This window comes from Chlorocebus sabaeus, chromosome 28 (assembly GCF_047675955.1).
Source record: "Chlorocebus sabaeus isolate Y175 chromosome 28, mChlSab1.0.hap1, whole genome shotgun sequence".
Classification (NCBI taxonomy): Eukaryota; Metazoa; Chordata; class Mammalia; order Primates; family Cercopithecidae; genus Chlorocebus; species Chlorocebus sabaeus.
Window position 1 is genome coordinate 9,330,115 of NC_132931.1, and position 20,269 is coordinate 9,350,383.

The 20,269-nt window shown below is 50.0% G+C and overlaps 1 protein-coding gene across 3 annotated transcripts in view; it reads right to left on the reverse strand.

Annotated features, from left to right (window-relative positions):
* Window positions 1–20,269, reverse strand: part of HIP1 (huntingtin interacting protein 1) — a 212,302-nt gene that overhangs the window by 83,303 nt on the left and 108,730 nt on the right. Inside the window, exon 1 of one of the 3 annotated variants that reach the window (XM_037990490.2) lies at window positions 3,786–3,910. The exons of the other annotated variants lie outside the window; for them this stretch is intronic. Within the exon in view, the coding sequence (XP_037846418.1) occupies window positions 3,786–3,815 (30 nt within the window). The 5' untranslated portion in view covers window positions 3,816–3,910. Of the gene's footprint in view, window positions 1–3,785; window positions 3,911–20,269 lie in introns of those variants that run through there. 3 annotated transcript variants of the gene reach the window in all.

Consider the following 20,269-nt stretch of genomic DNA (forward strand, 5'->3'; position numbering starts at 1 on the left):
TAAAGGAAATTTTCTATACTTAGGCCTAAACTCACTGGCACAGGGGAGCTGTGACTCAAAGCAGCACTTGTGAAAATAATTAAGGTGTTTTGGCTGGGCGCGTGGCTCACGCCTGTAATCCCAGCACTTTGGGAGACTGAGGTGGGTGGATCATGAGGTCAGGAGTTCAAGATCAGCCTGGCCAAGATGGTGAAACCCCCGTCTCTACTAAAAATACAAAAAAAATTAGCCAGGTGTGGTGGTGGGCGCCTGTAATCCGGCTGCTAGGGAGGCTGGGGCAGAGAATTGCTGAAACCCGGGAGGCAGAGAATGCTGTGAGCCGAGATCGTGCTACTACACTCCAGCCTGGGGGAAACTCTGTCTCAAAAGAAAGAAAAAAGGTGTTTCTTAAGAAAGGATTAAGGTGTTTTATTTGGCTGCTAACTTAGTAACAGCAAGATTTTGATATGGTTGATGAACATGCAAGTCTGATCTCTCTGGATGCATTAAAAGGAGTATAGCGTTCAGAATGAAGGAGCGTATGGTTCCAGTTCTCTACACAGGTAAGGCCATGCGTGAAACACTATTCAGTTTCAGGTTTTATACATTATGAAGGAAACTAACAAGCTGGACCATTTCCAAAAGACAGTGACCTGGATTGAAATGGATTTAAGGTCTGAAGAAAATTTAGAGAAACATCAATATTCTGAAGCGTGACCATCTGGAAGCAGGAAAAACTCCAGAGGCTTGAACCTAGACCAATGGGCAGAAGTCCATCCAGAGAGGCAGTTTCTGGATGAACTTAAAGCTGTCTCATGAAAGAGAACTGCTCATTATTAGAAACACACATGCAGAACAGAGGCAGCCTCTCTGGGTTATTGTGAAAAAGATGGACAGGCTCCGATGACATTAGATGACTTCTAGGTCTCTTCCCATTTTTAGACTCTGAAAAGGCCGATCAGATGACGGAGGGCTCTGGATATCAGGCCGAGGAACTGTGATCTGATGGGTACTGGGGATCCACAGAAGGCTCCTGAGGAGGGGAGGAACCTGATACAAATGACCCTCCGTCCTCCTGAATGAGTTACTTCTCCAGTGCGCTAAGGAAAGTGGGGAACACCCTGGGAGTCACCGCCTCCCAGTATGAATCCAGTGCAACTGACAAGGACCTGGCCTAACCACTGGCTTGTGGAAAGAAGTTTCTTCCTAAACCAGCAGCCAGAAGGCACCTGTAAGCTCTGCCTGAGCTTGCCAGGACTGTCCCAGACTCTCCTCCTGCAGCTCTCGGGGAGCTCACAAGAGCTCTCAGGCACTGTTATCATCACACCCAAGCTCCCAAGCAACACTTCATCAGAGGGACTGTATTCATGAGGCAGAGTCCACCCCATGGTTTGGGCCCCATTGCCTGTGGCAAGGCTTCTTGGGGGCTCATTCTGGGTTCTAAGGCAACCTGTGGGTCCCCCAGGGGGCTGGGGAATGTCAGATACTGAGAGGTTTCCAGGGCGGAAGTTCCCTGCTAAGACCAGTTTCCCGTGGCTCTCCACCCCACCCTCCACCATACACACCCCCTGTTCTTTCTACTTTCCAAACCCTGACGTCCTTCAAGCTCATACCCAACGGTACCGTTTTCTTTTTTTTTGAGATGGAGTCTTGCTCTGTCACCAGGCTGCAGTGCAGTGGCGCAATCTCGGCTCTGTACAACCTCCTCCTCCCTGGTTCAAGTGATTCTACTCAGCCTCCCGAGTAGCTGGGACTACAGGCATGTGCCACCATGCCCAACTACTTTTTATATTTTTAGAAGAGATGGGGTTTCACCGTGTTGGCCAGGATGGTCTCAACCTCTTGACCTCCTGATCGCCCACCTCGGACTCCCAAGGTACCTGTTTTTTTTTGTTTTTTTTTGTTTTTTAAAGATTTAACCAAGTTACTCAGGCCAACAATGTATTTTTCTCTCTTCCTTCTTTCTTCTCTTTTCTCTTTTCTTCTTCTTCTTTTTTTTTGTTTTTTGTTTTTTGTTTTTTGAGACAGAGTCTTGCTCTGTTGCCCAGGCTGGAATGCAGTGGCACAATCTTGATTCATTGCAATCTCTGCTTCCCGAATTCAAGTGATTCTCCTGCCGCAGCCACCAGAGTAGCTGGGATTATAGGCCTGCACCACCATACCTGGCTAATTTTTATATTTTTAGTGGAGACAGGGTTTCACCATGTTGGCCAGGCTGGTCTTGAACTCCTGACCTCAGGTAATCCACCTGTCTCAGTCTCCCAAAGTGCTGGGATTACAGGCGTGAGCCACCTCGCCCAGCTCTTTTTTTTTTTTTTTTTTTGGTAAGAGACAGGGTCCTGTTCTGTCACCCAGGCTGGAGTGCAGTGATGTGATCATAGCTCACTGTAGCCTTGAACTCCTGTGCTCAAGCGATCCTCCAGCCTCAGCCTCCCGAGAAGCTGGGACTTACAGGCATGTGCCACCACACCCAGCTAATTATTTTTGTATTTTCTGGGGAGATGGGGTCTCCCTGTGTTGCCAAGGCTGGTCTTGAACTCAGGCTCAAGTGGCCCTACCCTGACAGCCTCCCAAAGCACTGAGATAAGAGTTGTGAGCCACCGCACCTGGCCTTTATTTTTCTTTTTCTGAATTCCTATTTCTCTCAACATGTTTGACACTGAGTATTACCTTCCCTCCCTACGCAGACTAGAATCCCAAGGGCAGATACCCTGCCTTCTCCTTCCCTATAGGCCCACAGTTGCGAAGGCAGGTCATAAGTCCATAAATCATCAGGACTGGCTGCTTCCCAGCATTCCCTGCTCTAATGTGTACCAGGTAGAGGCCGGGCATGGTAGCTTATGCCTATAATCCCAGCACTTTGAGAGGCCGAGGCAGGAGGATCTCTTGAGCCAGGAGCTCAAGACCAGCCTGGGCAACATGGTAAGATCCCATCACTATTAAATATATATAAATATATATATACACACACACACACACATATATATACATACACAAACATACACACACACACACAAACATACACACACACACACATATATATATATATATTTTTGAGATGGAGTTTCACTCCATCTGTCTCCCAGGCTGGAGTGCAGTGGTGTGAGCTCGGATCACTGCAACCTCTGCCTCTCAGGTTCAAGTGATTCTCCTACCTCAGCTTCCCAAGTAGCTGGGATTACAGGTGCCCGCCACCATGTCCAGCTAATTTTTGTATTTTTTATATATATATTTTTTTAGCAGAGACAGGGTTTTACCATGTTGGCTAGGCTGGTCTTGAACCGTGCCTGGTCTTTAAAATTTTTTTAGATGGAGTCTCAGGTACACCAGGTGCGATGGCTCATACCTATAATCCCAGCACTTTGGGAGGCTGGGGTGGGAGGATTACTTGAGGTCCGGAGTTCAAGACCAGCCTGGCCAACATGGCGAAACCCTGTCTCTACCAAAAATACGAAAAGTAGCCAGATATGGTGGTGCATGCCTGTAGTCCCAGCCACTTGGGAGGCTGAGGCAGGAGAATCACTTGAACTGGGGAGGCGGAGGCTGCAGTGAGCTGAGATGGTGCCACTGCACTCCAGCCTGGGTGACAGAGTGAGACTCAGTCTCTACAAAAAAAAAAAAAAAAAAAAAAAGTCCCAGGTATGTGATTCACAGTCTGTTGAGAAAATCGACTCCCTTCTCCTCCCCGCCGCAGGCTCTCTGAAGGACATCATTTGGTTCTGAACTGTTCCCGGCCCCTCCACAGGCCAATGCCTGGGGGCCCCTCCCAGCGCCAAGGGTGGGCAGTGCGGAGCTCAGTGTCTCACCTCTGGAGGGGGCTCTGGGTTAGGGAACATCCTCTGAGAACAGGCTGTTCTCTGGACTTCCCTGGAGTCACACAGGACCTAAGACCAAGCCGTGTCTCCCCTGAAAGGGTGGCATTGTCCACCACTTCCTGACTCAGCAGGCCCCGTGTCCCGGCTGGTTCCGGAGAGCCAATTACCAGCAGGCACCGCAGGAAGCGCGCCTTTCTCCCAGCCTCTCTTCCTCCCTCCCCAGCACTCCCTGTCATCTGCTTGCCTAGGGCAGCCCGGCCAGGCAGTGGCCAATGGGAAACCCTCTGGCCTTGCTTGTGTGGGGAGCTGGGCCTGGCCCTGGCCTGTGGGGCCAGTTGGACACTGTCCGGTCACACACACACAGATCTTGGCAGGAGCCCAGCCCTCAGGCTGCCAAGGCCAGGCTGGCACACAAAGGTCTCATGGCAGGAGCAGGCACAGGGATGTGCCCCGGGTGGGGGTGGCAGGTCCCAGGCAAGGGGCCAGAGAAGGAAAACCTGAGAACAGGCAGCACAGATGGGAAAGGAGAAAGGCAAAAGAAAGGCAGAGGAGGCCGGGCGTGGTGGATCCACCTGTAATCCCAGCACTTTGGGAGGCGGAGGTGGGCGGATCACCTGAGGTCAGGAGCTCGAGACCAGCCTGGCCAACATGGTGAAATCCCGTCTCTACTAAAAATACAAAATTAGCCAGGGGTGGTGGTGCACACCTATAGTCCCAGCTACTCAGGAGGCTGAGGCAGGAGAATCACTTGAACCCAGGAGGTGGAGGTTGCAGTGAGCAGAGATAGTGCCACTGCACTCCAGCCTGGGTGACAGAGAGAAACTCTGTCTCAAAAAAATATAAAATAAAGGCCAGGCGCGGTGGCTTATGCCTGTAATTCTCGCACTTTGGGAGGCCAAGGTGGGTGGATCACCTGAGGTCAGGAGTTCAAGACCAGCCTGACCAACATGGTGAAACCCTATCTCTACTAAAAATACAAAAATTAGCCAGGCATGGTGGTGGGCGCCTGTAATTCCAGCTACTCAGGAGGCTGAGGCAGGAGAATCACTTGAACCCAGGAGATGGAGGTTGCAGTGAGCTGAGATCGTGCCATTGCACTCCAGCCTGGGCAACAAAAGGGAAACTCCGTCTCAAATAATAATAATTTTCTTTTAAAAGAGGTTGTAATCCCAGCACTTTGAGAGGCCGAGGCAGTCAGATCACTTGAGGCCAGGAGTTCAAGACAAGCCTGGCCAACATGGTGAAACCCCGTAGAAAAATTAGCTGGGCATGGTGGCAGGTGCTTGTAATCCCAGTTACTCAGGAGACTGAGGTGGGAGGATGGCTTGAGCCCAGAAATTCAAGGTTGCAGTGAGCTACGATCATACCATTGCACCACTCCAACCTGGGTCTCACACACACACACACACACACACACACACACACACAAAGAAGAAGAAGAAGAAAGAAAAGAAAAGAAAAACAGAAAAAAAGCTGGCCATTTTATTTTTTTGTAAGACAGAGTTTCTCTATTTTCGCCCAGGCTGGAGGGCAGTGGCGCGATCTCGGCTCACTGCAACCTCCACCTCCCGGGTTCAGTAGAAAAAAAGGTTGCAGTACAGGTGGCAACAGCTCAGGTTAACAGCTGGTACCTTCCACCTGAGTGAGCATGACAGGGAGAGTACAGAACCAAATGGAGATCAGGTGAGCCTGGGCGAGTAGACAGACAGGTGAGGCAGGGAAAGCCAAACAGTATCCCCGCCATGGGGAGCCTTCCGTGCTCCGTAGACTGCTCTGGTCCTAGCTACAACACTTGGAATTTGCTGCCCAACATCAGGGTCTTTTTAATTCTTCTCTTGATCAAAAATAATAATAATAGAGCCATTGTCACCAGATTATTGGTAGCAGCAGGAGCCACTGACCCTCACTTGCGCCTCTTCCTCCTCCCAGGCACTGCACTGCTAATTTACTTCTCATCCTCCTTTGGGCCTAGAGGGCAGGAAATCTGGGGTCCCTATTTTCCAAGACAAGCTACTGGCAAGTAGCACAGCTGGCAAGAAGTGAAGCCAGAGTTCAAACCCAGGTCCATCTGAGAGCGCCTCCTCTCCCACACTGTGCTGCTTTCTTTCTTTTTTTTTTTTTTTTTGACAGAGTCTGCTCTGTTGCCCAGGCTAGAGTGCAGTGGTGCATCTCCACTCATTGCAAGTTCCGCCTCCCGGGTTGACACCATTCTCCTGCCTCAGCCTCCTGCGTAGCTGGGACTACAGGCGCCCACCACCACACCTGGCTAATTTTTTGTATTTTCTTAGTAGAGACAGGGTTTCATGTTTCAGGTTTCATCCACGTTAGCCAGGATGGTCTCGATCTCCTGACCTCGTGATACGCCCGCCTTGGCCTCCCAAAGTGCTGGGATTACAGGCGTGAGCCACTGTGCCCGGCTGTGCTGCCTTCTTTAACTCCCAGGGTCCAACACAAACCTGTCATCAACTAACGTCCTCCACCCTACTGTCTGCCTCACCTTCTTACCCGTGACATCTGGCCCCCTTGTTTTTTGTGTTTTTTGTTTGTTTGTTTGTTTTTAAGAGGCAGGGTCTTCCTCTGTTGCCCAGGCTGGAGTACAGTGGTGCAAACATGGCTCACTACAGCCTCAACCTCCTGGGTTCAAGCAATCCTCCCATCTCAGCCTCCCAGGAAGCTGCGACGACAGATGCATGCCACCACACCTGGCTAATTTTTAAATTCTTTTGTAAAGATGGGGTTCGCTATGTTGCCTAGGCAGGTCTCAATCTGGCCTCAAGTGATCCTCCTGCCTCAGCCTCCTGAGTAGCTGGGATTATAGGCACATGCCACCACATCCAGCTAATTTTTATAGAGACGGGGTCTTACTATGTTGCTCAGGCTGGTCTGATACTCCTGGGCTTAAGCGCTTTGGCCGTCCCAGCCTCCCAAAGTGCTGGGACTACAGGCGTGAGCCATGCGCTGGGCCCTAGAATGGTGAATTTTATGGTATGTATATTTTTTTACCACCACCACACACACACAGACACACACACACACAGTTACAAGGTAGGTGAGCCTCCAAAACATGGTACGTGAGAGAAGCGAGACATGAAGTGTGACACAATGTGTGATCTTATTTGTATGAAATGCTCAGAATGGGGCAGATCCATAGAGACACAGAGCTGACTGCTGGCCACTGGGGTCTGGTAGGAGAGGAGTGGGGAGTGATTGCTTAATGGGGATGGGGTTTCCTTTTGGGGTAGTGAAAATGTTCTGAAATTAAACAGTCATGTTGGTTGCACGACACAGCGAATGTGCCGAATGTTGTTTAATTATACACTTGAATTGGTTACAATAGTGAATTTCACGTTATATATATTTTGTCACAATAAAAAAAAAAGATAAAAAACACTGAGAAACTGATTTTTTTTTTTCTTTATTTGAGATGGAGTCTCACTCTGTCGCCCAGGCTGGAGTGCAGTGGCGCAACCTTGGCTCACTGCAACCTCCGCCTCCCGGGTTCAAGCGATTCTCCTGCCTCAGTCTCCTGAGTAGCTGGGATTACAGGCACCTGCCTGTAATGGTAAGACCCCATCTCTACAAAAAATAAAAATTTAGCTGGGGATGGTGGTATACCTGGAGTGTGGCTACTTGGGAGGCTGAGGCAGGAGGATCGCTTAGCCCAGGAGTTGGAGGCTGCAGTGAACCATGACTGTGCCACTGTACTCTATCCTGGATGACAGATGGAGACCCTGACTCCCCACCCCCAAAAAGGTGGATCTTGTCCTCAAAGGGACAAAGACTGTACTTCTTCCTGTCCTTTCCTTCCTTCTCTGACTATACTCATGCCTGTAATTCCAACACTTTAGGAGATTGAGGCAGAGGATCAATTCAGCCCAGGAGGTGGAGGTTGCAGTGAGCCCAGATTGTGCCACTACACTCCAGCCTGGGTGATACGGCGAGACTCTGTCTCAAAAAACAAAAACAAAACAAAAAACGGCTGGGTGCAGTGGCTCACGCCTGTAATCCCAGCACTTTGGGAGGCTGAGGCAGGCGGATCACCTGAGGTCAGGAATTTCAGACCAGCATGGTCAATATGGTGAAACCTCGTCTCTACCAAAAATACAAAAATTAGCTGGGCGTGATGGCACGCACCTGTAATCCCAGTTATTCAGGAGGCTGAGGCAGAAGAATCGCTTGAACCCAGGAGGTGGAGGTTGCAGTGAGCCGAGATCGCATCACTGCACTCTAGCCTGGGTGGCGGAGTGAGACTGTCTCAAAAAAAAAAAAAAAAAAAAAAAAACCCAAAAAAAATAAAAACAAAAACAGAAAATGTACTTTATGAAGAAAAGAGACCAGTTATGGGTGTACAAGTTACTTATGTCTATGAGTAGCACACAATAACGAATAGTGTCAGAAAACTAAACCCCCAATGAGACGAAGCTTCCAGAACAGGTGTAGGATACACACAAGGGCTACCTTAGTACATGAGATGCAAAAGGAAGAAGGGAGGGATGGGTGTGCTGCTTTCAGCCAAGGGTGATCATAAACTCTGATTTAGCTCCTGCCTTTTCTTTCTGGAACAATCTTTGAACTGAAAAAGCCAGAAAGAACACCAAAATAGACAACCCAAGTCCAAGGTGAGTTCGGCAACAGCAGGAACGCCCTGGGTGCCGAGTGAGCTGGAGGCTTCTGACTTGGAAGGGGTAACACACAGTACAAGAGACTGAGAGACAGCAAAGCTAATGACGCCATCAGGGATCTCGGCCAGATTGCGGAGAAAGACAGTGGTACCCAAAGTCCGGACGTGGGTAAGGATGATCGGGATTTGCCAGAGAGAAGGTAAAACACATTATCCATGAGAGATTCCAGAACGGAAAGGAGGCACCGATCACCAGGCACCAACTGAAAGAAGTCATGTGAGACGGATCTTATTTCCCTGTGAGATTCTAGACTAACGTTTCCCGGACATGAAACGGACATGGTGTGCGTCTGAATCTCCATCATCAAGGCATTTAATAAAGTCTCTCAACCGGGTGCGGTGGCTCACGCCTGTAATCCCAGCACTCTGGGAGGCCGAGATGGGCAGATCACTTGAGTTCAGGAGTTCGAGACCAGCCTGGCCAACATGGCGAAACCCCGTCTCTACTAAAAATGCAAAAAAATTAGCCGGGCATGGTGGCATGCATTTGTAGTCCCAGATACTTGGGAGGCTGAGGCAGGAGAATTGCTTGAGCACGGGAGGCGGAGGCTGCAGTGAGCTGAGATCCTACCACTGCACTCCAGCCTGCGTGACAGAGCAAGACTCTATCTCAAAATGAAAACAAAAACAAAGTATCTCATAACATCATCCTAGACAAGAGTAAGAAAGGACAGGCTGCCAGGAGTCCAAACTGTCAGGCCTCTGAGCCCAAGCTAAGCCATCATATCCCCTGTGACCTGCACGTATACATCCAGATGGCCTGAAGCAACTGAAGATTCACAAAAGACGTGAAAATAGCCTTCACTGATGACATTCCACCATTGTGATTTGTCTCTGCCCCACCCTAACTGATCAAGGTACTTTGTAATCTCCCCAACCCTTAAGAAGGTTCTTTGTAATTCCTCCCACCCTTGAGAATGTACTTTGTGAGATCCACCCCCTGCCCACAAAACACTGCTCCTAACTCCACCGCCTGTCCCCAAACCTGTAAGAACTAATGATAATCCCACCACCCTTTGCTGACTCTCTTTTCAGACTCAGCCCGCCTGCACCCAGGTGAAATAAACACCCATGTCGCTCACACAAAGCCTGTTTGGTGGTCTCTTCACACGGACACGTGAGACACAAACCACCGCCCACCAGCCAAACCTGGTCTCAGCCTGCTTGTGCGTGGCCTGAGAGCTAGGACTGGTTTTTATGATCTTGTTTAGGGACAGAGTATTGCTCTGTTGCCCAGGATACAGTGTAGTGGTGCGATCATAGTTTATTACAACCTTGAACTCCTGGGTTCATGCAATCCTCCCACTTCCACCCACCTCCCAAGCAGGTGGGCCTACAGGTGGGCACCACCACGCCAGGCTAATTTAAATTTTTTCGGGGGGACTGGGCACAGTGGCTCACGCCTGTAATCCCAGCACTTTGGGAGGCCGAGGTGGGCGGATCACAAGGTCAGGAGATTGAGACTATCCTGGCTAACACGGTGAAACCCCATCTCTACTAAAAATACAAAAAAATTAGCCAGGCGTGGTGGTGGGTGCCTGTAGTCCCAGCTACTCGGGAGGGTAAGGCAGGAGAATGGCGTGAACCCGGGAGGTGGAGCTTGTAGTGGCTGAGATAGTGCCACTGCACTCCAGCCTGGGCGACAGAGCGAGACTCTGTCTCAAAAAAAAAAAAAAAATTTTTTTTGTAGAGACGGGGGTCTCACTTTGTTGCCCAGTCTGGTCTTGAGCTCCTGGCTTCTAGTGATCCTCCCGCCTTAAGCTTGCCAAAGTGCTGGGATTATGGGCGTGAGCCACACAGCCGGCTGGGTTTTCAATTTTTTAAGGGTGGGGGAGGAGGAGGAGGAGAAGAGTAGCAGCAGGCCACAAAGCCAAAAACATTTACCATCTGGCCCTTTGCAGAAAATGTTTGCTGGCCCCTGGGCTGGGCAGGGCAGCCTATGAGGGTGGATGTCCACATTACAGAGGCTGATTACTGGCCCCCATCACTTTGGGGTGAGGCATGCTGGCGCCCGAGCCTGTGTCCTCCTCCTCATGTTTACCAGGGAGGTATATGTCAGGCACAGTGATGAATCTAACTGATGCTGGGAACAACAGTAACTGCATTTAGATGACTTTTTTTTTTTTTTTTTTTTGACAAGGTCTTGCCTGTGGCCCAGGTTGGAATGCAGTGGTGCAATCACGGCTTATTGCAGCGTCGACCTCCTGGGCTCAAGCAATCCTCCCACCTCAGCCTCCCAAAATAGTTGGGAGCACAGGTGCATGCCACCATGCTCAGCTAATTTTTTTTTTTTTTTTTTTTTGAGATGGAGTTTTGCTTTGTCACCTAGGCTGGAGTGCGATGGCGTGATCTCAGCTCACTGCAACTTCCGCCTCCCGAGTTCAAGTGATTCTCCTGCCTCAGCCTCCCAATCCCTCTCAGCTGGGATTACAGGCACCCACCACCACTCCTGGCTAATTTTTTTGTAGTTTTTAGTAGAGATGGGGTTTCACCATGTTGACCAGGCTGGTCTCGAACTCCTGATCTCAGGTGATCCTCCTGCCTTGGCTTCCCAAAGTGCTGGGATTATAAGCGTGAGCCACTGTACCCAGCCGCTAATTTTTTATTATTTGTAGAGGTGGGGATCTCCCTTTGTTGCCCAGGCTGGTCTCAAACTCCTGGCCTCAAGGCATCCTCCTGCGTCAGCCCCGCAACGTGCTGGGATTACAGGCGTGACCCACCGCGCCCAGCCTCAGCCTGGTTCCTTGTGTGAGTCTTGGTTTCTTGGTCGCCTCTTCCCTGTATGCCAGCTGCCTCCCTCCATAAGAGGACATCTGTGATGACCCTCGGGGTGCCCACTTAGGTTTTCAAAGGGGCCTGGAATGTAGAGCACAGGGTAGGAGACTTGGACACCAGGTCTTAGGGAAAGGAGAAGCTGGCCCGTGTGCCCTCCTCTCACCCACAGGGAGCTGTGGCTTCGAAAGGGGTTCCTCCCTTGTAAGGCTGCTGCTTCTGTCGTCATGGAGGAAGCCTTGGTTCCGCTTCCCCAGCACCCCAAACTGCAGAGTCACGCTCACAGGTATTGCACCCAGAGGGCTCATTCCCCGTTCATCAGTCACTGGTTGGGCAAGTCACCCTCCCTAGAACGCCCAGCCTTGGGTGAATCCACCAGACATATCCTGATATTTCACTGTTCACAGAGCCAGACTGGAGTGGCCTTTTGTAATGGCCCTGGCCAGAGCTTCCGATAGGCAGCTTGTCAGCAAGAGTGGGAAACCCTGGGCTGCGCCCTCCCCACAAACCACCAGCATTGCCCAACTTCCTCTCTTCATGCCCTCTACCATCCTCTCATTTCCCCAGCTCTCTTTCTTTCTTTTTTTTTTCTTGAGACAGTTTCACCGTCACCCAGGCTGGAGTGCAGTGGTGCAATCTCGGCTCACGGCTACCTACCTCCACCTCTTGGGTTCAAGCAATTCTCCCACCTTAGCCTCCCAAGTAGCTGGGATTACAGGCATGTGCCACCAACTCCAGCTAATTTTGTATTTTTAGTAGAAACAGGGTTTTACCGTGTTGGTCAAGCTGGTCTCGAACTCCTGACCTCAAGTGTTTCACCCGTCTCAGCCTCCCAAAGTGCTGGGATTACAGGTGTGAGCTACCACGCCTGGCTAATTTTTGTATTTTCAGTAGAGATGGGGGTTTCACCACGTTGCCCAGGCTGGTCTTGAACTCCTGACTCCAGGTTACCTGCCCGCTTCAGTCTCCCAAAGTGCTGGAATTACAGGCGTGAGCCACGGCACCCAGCCATTTCCCCAGCTTTCTAACAGTGAGGTTAGTTTTGTCTTTTCTCTTTTATTAATATACTGCAACTTTTCTCCGTTGATCTGAAGACGCAAGGTGAGTGACGCCTGACTTACAGTAGGTCCCCCAGCATGGGAACCATCCCTTACCCAGTTCTGGGTCTCTTGAAGTGCCCAATTTCTAAAAGTGACCTTTCTGTCAAGTGAATGAGTCAAGCCCCAGCCACATCCCAGCACTAGAAAACCTGATGCCTCTCCCTTGAGAACATCCTTTTTTTTTCAAGTCTTTTTTTTGTAGAGATGGGGTTTCACTATGTTGCCCAGGCTGGTCTCAGCCTCTTGGGCTCAAGTGAGCCTCCCACCTCGGCCTCCCACCCAACATCTTTGACATCCCACCTTTTGTTCTATTTCTGCAGGAATCACTGTGCCTAGAAAGGAAGACTTTGGTCAGTGGTTCCCAGACTTGGCTAGGCCAGGATATCATCTGAGAATCCTGTACCCCTAGTTTATATACATACCCCTAGATTCCTTTGCTTCACCCCCAGATTGGACTCATTTGGCCTGGGGAGGGTCCATGGCATTGTTAATTCTGGTGATGTTACAGAAGAACATTCTATGTCAGAGTCTAATAAAAAAAAAATCAGCTAAAAGAAAAACAGTGGCTGGGCACTGTGGCTCACACTTGTAATCCCAGCACTTTGGGAGGCACAGGTGGGCGGATCACTTGAGGTCAAGAGTTCGAGACCAGCCTGGCCAACATGGCAAAACCCCATCTCTACTAAAAATACAAAAATCAGCCAGGTATGGTGCGTGTGCCCACTGTAATCCCAGCTACTTGGGAGGCTGAGGCAGGAGGATTGCTTAAACCCGGAAGGCAGAGGTTGCAGTGAGCCAAGATCACACCAGCCTGGGCAACAGAGCAAGACCCTGTTGCAAAAAAAAACAAGAAAGAAAAGAAAAGAAAAACAGTAACAAAAAGGAAGAATGAGGGCAAAGAGAGAAGAAACAATAAAGATGGTGGAAATGTGAAGAATGAAGTCAGTTTCTCAGCTCAGACAAGCATACCTTGATGTAAGTAAATTTTTTTCTGGAAAATGTGAATTGACGCTGAGGCCAAATTAGGAGATTATTGTTCATTTCACAGAAGACATTGGTATCCGATGCCCTTAAATAGCCATCTCCGTTAGTACATTTAAGATAGGATTCAGTTTACAGAAGTGTGATTTATACAGAATCACATCTGTTACATAAAGCTCAGAAAAATAGCTCTCCTCCCATGTCATCTTGCTAACTATAGAACTGGCCCAGTATAGATGGTCACCTATTTTCTTCTAAAAGACACCACCCCTGCTCTCTGTCATCTATTTCTGTTTCACTGTAATCATGGGTAACAGATTCTTAGGGGCCACCCAGATCTCTTTCTGGTCTTCCCTAAACTCAGAGAACAACTGCTCTGAATTGTTTCCATATTCACGCATTCATTTGACATATATTTCTGGAAGGCCTATCATATGCCTGGCACTGCTTTAGAAATACAGTGAGTGTGCGGTGGCTCATGTCTGTAATCCTAGCACTTTGGGAGGCCAAGGTGGGTGGACTGCTTGAGCCCAGGAGTTCAAGACCAGCTGGGGCAACATGGCGAAACACTGTCTCTACAAAAACAAAAGAAAGTATCCAGACGTGGTGGTGTGTGCCTATAGTTCCAGCTACTTGGGAGGCTGAGGTGGGAGGATCACCTGAGCTCAGGAGGCAGAGGTTGCAGTGAACCAATACTGCGCCACTGTACTCCAGCCTGGGCAACAGAGCAAGACTCTGTCTTAAAAAAAAAAAAAAAAGGCCAGGCACAATGGCTCATGCCTGTTATCCAAGCACTTTGGGAGGCCAAGGTGGGTGGGTCACTTGAGGTCAGGAGTTCAAGACCAGCCTGGCCAACATGGTGAAACCAGTCTCTACCAAAAATACAAAAATTAGCCAGGCATGGTGGTGCATGTCTGTAGTCCCAGCTACTCGGGAAGCTGAGGCATGAGAATTGCATGAACCTGGGAGGCGGAGGTTGCAGTGAGTTGAGATAGCGCCACTGCACTCCAGCCTGGGTGGCAGAGCGAGGCTCTGTCTCAAAAACAGACAAACAAATAAACAAAACTAAAATAAAACAGCAAAGAACAGAGAAGATGATCTCTGTCGTCACGGGGCTTATATTTTAGCAGGAGAGACAAGCAGTAAACAAATCAGATGGCGAGAGGTGCCCTGGAAGAAAGATAAGGGCAAGGATAGGGCTGCAGTGTTCTAGGCAGCATTATAACTTCCCAAAGGTCACTGAGGGAGGCTGTACTGAGGTGACAGAGGGATACAGACTTTAAAGTGCTGAGAGGCTGACATGGTGGCTCACACCTATAATCTCAGCACTGGGAGGCCGACGAGGCAGGATTGCTTGAGACTAGGAGCTTGAGAACAGCCAGGGTGACATAGGAAGATCCTGTCTCTACAAAAAAATTTAAAATGAAAAAATTAGCCTGGCTTGGTGGCATAGTCCCAGCTGCTGGGGAGGCTGAGGTGGGAGGATTGCTTGAGCCCAGGAGTTTGAGGCTTCAGTGAGCCATGATAGTGCTACTGCACTCTAGCCTGGACAGCAGAGTGAGACCCTGTCTTAAAAAATAAATAACGTGATGAGGAAGTGAGCCTGGCACACACCTGGGGAAAGAGTTTTGGCACAGGAGCAGAAGCCCAGCTGGCAGGCATGAGGAAGTGTGGCTAGAGCCAGAAGTCAGGGGCACGAGGGGCCAAATCGCTAGAGGTCTCGTGGCCCACGGTAAGGACTAGCCTTTGTTCCATATAAGACCGGGGCCACTGGAAGGTGTTTTGTTTTTGGGGGGTTTTGATAAAGACGGGGTCTTGCCATGTTGCCCAGATTGGTCTTGAACTCCTGGCCCCAAGCGATCCTCCTGCCTTGGCCTCCCAAATTGCTGAGATTACACGTGTGAGCCAGTGTGCCCAGCCTCGCTGGAAGGTTTTGAGCAAAGCAGTAAAACGATCTGATTCACTAGGATCCCTCTGGCTGCTGTGCTGAGAACAGACTGCAGGGACCAGCATGGCTGCAGGGACCACAGTGAAGATGCTGCTGCCTTCAATCAGGCCAGAGATGACGGTGGAGGCAGAGGAGGCGTCGAGACGTGGTCGGTCTCTGAATTTATTTTGAAGCTAGAGCTGATGGGATTTGCTGATGTTCTGGATCTGGGGTGTGAGGAAGGAAGGAGTCAAGGATAACATCATGATGATTTGCCTGAGCAACTAGAGGGACTGAGCTGCCGTTAACAAGCTGGGGGGACCCATGGGAGAGTTGGTTTGGGGCTACGTTAGATATGAGACACCTACCAGGCATCCCCGTGGAGCTGTGAGTGAGCAGTGGGCTGTGCCGCATCTGGAGTTCAGAAAAGGTCTGAGCTAGGCCGGGTGCAGTGGCTCACACCTGTAATCCCAGCACTTTGGGAGGCCGAGGCGGGCGGATCTCTTGAGGCCAGTTCGAGACCAGCTTGGCCAACATGAAACCCTGTCTTTACTAAAAATACAAAAATTAGCCAGATGTGGTGGTGTGTGCCACCCAGCTAACTCAGGAGGCTGAGGCAGAAGAATTGCTTGAACCGGGAGGTGAAGGCTGCAGTGAGCTGAGATCATGCCACTGCACTCCAGCCTGGGTGATAGAGCAAGACTCTGTCTTAAAAAAGGAACAGGTCTGAGCTACATTTATAAATTTGGATGGGATGTAAGAGTGCATAAGAGCACCAAGGAATGAGTGCAGATGAGACGTCTGGGGACAGCCTGAGGACACCTCGATGTTCAGGAGAGACAGGAGGCCAGGTGTGTGCAGTGGCTCATGCCTGTAATCCCAGCACTTTGGGAGTCCAAGGGAGGAGAATTGCTTGAGCCCAGGAGTTTGAGACCAGCCTGGGCAACACAGCGAAACCCCGTCTCTACCAAAAATACAAAAATTAGCAAGTCTTACAACCCAGTCTCTAAATAAATAAATAAGGATAGGAGGGCATCAGTGATGGAGATAGAAAAGAAACAGCCTGTGAGGTTGGGGGAAGCCATATGAAGAAATGCATTTTGGTCGGGCATGGTGGCTCATGCCTGTAATCCCAATGCTTTGGGAGGTTGAGGCGAGAGGATCCTTTGAGACCAGGAGTTGGAGGCTGTAGTGAGCTATGATTGCAGTACTGCACTCCAGCCTGGGCAAGACAGCAAGACTGTCAAATAAGTAACAATCTATCTATCTATCATATATATACATGTATATACACACATATATACATACATATATACACACACACACACATATATATATTTTAAGGAAATTGGCCGGGTGCAGTGGCTAACGCCTATAATCCTAGCACTTTGAGAAGCTAAGGTGGGCAGATCACCCGAGGTCAGGAGTTTGAGACCAGCCTGGCCAACATGGTGAAACCCCATCTCTAATAAAAATAAAAAATGTAGCCAGGCATGGTGGTGGGTGCCTGTAATCCCAGCTACTCGGGAGGCTGAGGCAGGAGAATCGCTGGAACCTGGGAGGCAGAGGTTGCAATGAGCTGAGATCGTGCCTCTGCCCTCCAGCCTGGGCAACAGAGTGGGACTCCATCTCAAAAAAAAAAAAAAAAAAGCCAAAAAAACAAAAAGCTCTCCCCCTGTGATGGTAGATGGAGGAGAGAAAGGGAGGTTGGGAGCTGGAGGCATGGAGTGCTCTGCAAGATTTCTGCTGTGAAGACGGACAGAGAGAGAGGGCAGCCGCTGGGAGGAGGTGGGCTCAAGGCTTCCTTGTTTCCGGCGGGAGACATGATAACGCGTTCGCATGTGCATGAGAAGAGGACAGGAGAGTGGCAGGGATGGAGATGGGGCCTGGTGCCCAGCAGGAGGGCAGGCTGGGCCAGATCCCACAGGACAGACACAGATGGAGGCGGACATGTGGGTGAGGGCAGTGCCAGTTTCCACAGATCATGTCTCTTCACAGTGAAACAGGAAGCGAGGTCAGGGCTGAGAGCTCAGGATTTGAGGAATGCACAGGATGCCCGGAGATGCACTCAAGGCCCAGGCAAGTGGCACTTGGAGAAAGGAGCTAAGCCAGCCTCCGCCTCCTCTTCTCCAGCCCACTTCTCCCCAGAGCCTCTCCCTTGTCCTCAAACCAACTCTTCTCCTCCTCCTCATTGCCTTTCTGGCTTGTAAAGTGCTTGAGGCTGGGCACAGTGGCTCACGCTTGTAATCCTAGCACTTTGGGAGGCCGAGGCAGGAGGACTGCTTCGGCCTAGGAGTTTCAGACCAGCCTGGGCAGTAGTGAGACCCTATCTCTATAAAATGTCTCTATAAAAAATTAGGCTGTGGTGGCTCATGCCTGTAGTCATAGCTATACAGGAGGCTGAGGCAGGAAGATCACTTGAGGGCAGGAGGATCACTCGAGCTCAGAAGGTCAAGGCTGCAGTGAGCTCTGATCGTGCCACTGCACTCAAGCCTGGAAGACAGAGCCAGACTTTGTAAAACACACACACACACACACACACACGCACACACCCCTTCAAAGCACAGACCTCACTGAACTCAGGTCAGAACCAAAGGAAAGAGACTGAGTGAGCAGTGAGGCTGCGGTTACACGCTGGAGGCCACGGAATCAGGCGAGCAGAGGCACTGGTGGATACTCCCTGCTCTGGACCCAGGGAGTGAGAACAAGCCGGGGAGGATTTTGCTAATCAGTTTTCTAAAGTGGAAAGAGGGGTTGTTGCTAATTCCGGAGGTGGATTTCATCATTGGCTGCACGGCTGTGACGTGACTTCCTCAGAAAGCAAAGCTGCCAGAGACTCTCCCTTCTACTTCTGTCTTGGGGGTGAAGAAGAGCCCTTCCTTAGGGGAGTGGGAGAAAAAAGAGCTATGAGATTCAGAAGTATAGGGGTGTTGGCGGAGGGGGGAGTCATCCAACAGGCCTCAGGCAGGGTAAGCCCCACCCAAGTCTCCAGGCCTGACAGCCTACTGGTCTCCTGGTGGCCACAACGTCGCCAGAACCCCTCTTTCTAAAGCACAGCTCCAATCAATCATGCCAGAAACTTCCAGAAACATCCAGGGCTCATGGAGAAACTGCTCCACTGCCTGGCCTAGCACTCAAGGCCTGGAGATCCGGCCCCCACTTGCCTTTCCAGTCTTAGAATTCATTCCTGTCCTTCCCTTTCCCGAATACGTCCTGCCTAATTTGACCCTCATGCCTTCGCTTCATGCCACCTCTCTAACCAAGATTAACCACCCTGCCCAAACCATCTCCATTTGTTTAAGTTCCATCATTCATTCAGATAGTCATGATTTTATACATTCATTGAATTCACCCATCACATCTATACAGTCATCCCTCTGTGTCTGTACGTAAGTGTATTTTTGTTTAATTATTATTATTAGTTTTTGAGACATCTTGCTGTGACGCCCAAGCTGGAGTGCAGTGGTGCGATCTCACTACAATGCCTCAGCCTCCTGCCTCCTGAGTAGCTGGGAATTACTGGCACCTGCCACCACGTCCAGCTAATTTTTGTATTTTTACAATTAGTAGGGATGGGATTTAATTATGTTGGCCAGGCTGGTCTCGAACTCCTGACCTCAGGCCACCTTGGCCTCCCAAAGTGCTGGGATTATAAATATGAGCCACCATTGTTTAAGTTTTTATAGAGATGGGATCTTGCTATGTTGCCCAGGCTGGTCTCAAACTCCTGGGTAGGTGTATTGAGCACCCAGTCAAGTGTTGCATTAAGTCAACTCACAGATCACTAAGACTTAGTCCTGGTTTCAAAGAGTGAGGTCTAGATGGGGAGAAAGATGATGGCACTGTGTCCACCTTGTGAGAAGAGAGAGACTGGTAGGTATAGACTGTATGGAGGACTGGGGTGTGGGCATCTATCTGAGGCTTAAGGGTTGGTGATGGCTGCCTGGAGGACGAACCAACCTAACCAGCAGAGAAGCTGGTCTGGAAAGGGGGCCTGCCAGGTCATTCAGGTAGCGATGACAGCATGATCGAGCCACAGAAATGAGCAAGGCCCAGTGTTGGAGACTGGTGAGCAGTCACTGTTTCTAGCAAGTAGAAAAGCAGAGATGGGGTGCTATAGCTTAAATATGTGAGTCACCTCCAAAATTCATGTTGAAATTTAATCTCCATTGTGATGGTATGAAGAGGTAGGGCCTTTTTAGGACATGATTAAGTCATGAGGGCTCTGCCCTTGTGAAGAGGACAAATGCCCTTATAAAAGAGGCTTTGGAGGCCGGGCGTGGTGGCTCCTGCCTGTAATCCCAGCACTTTGAGAGGCCAAAGGTGGGTGGATCGTTTGAGCCCAGGAGTTTGAGGCCAGCCTGGGCAACATGGTGAATCCCTGTCTCTAAAAAAAAAAAGAGGTTTTAGGCTGGGCGCAGTGGCTTATGCCTATAATCACTTCGGGAGGTCGATGAGTGTGGATCACCTGAGGTCAGGAATTCGAGACCAGCCTGGCCGACATAGTGAAACCCCATCTCTACTAAAAGTACAATAACTAGCTGGGTGTTGTGGTGGGCGCCTGTAATCCCAGCTACTTGGGAGGCTAAGGCAGGAGAATCACTTGAACCCGGGAGGTGGAGGTTGCAATGAGCTGAGATCCGCCATTGCACTCAAGCCTGGGCAACAAGAGCAAAACTCCGTCTCAAAAAAAAAAAAAAGAGGCTTTGGAGAGCTGCTTGCCCCTTCTATCTCTTCTGCATGTGAAGGCACAGCATTCTTCTCTTCCACCTCTTTTTGCTATGTGAGGATGCGGCGAGAAAATGCCATCTATGGAACAGGCTCTTGCCGGTCACTGAATCTGGTGGCTCTGTGATCTTGGACGTCACAGCCCCCAGAACTGTGACAAATAAACGTCTATTGTTTGTAGACCGAGTCTATGGTATTTTGTTATAGCAGCAAGAATGGACTAAGACTGGGGCCATGACCTGGAAGCCTAATTTATAGGGTCATAGGGTAGCTGCCCAAGGAAACT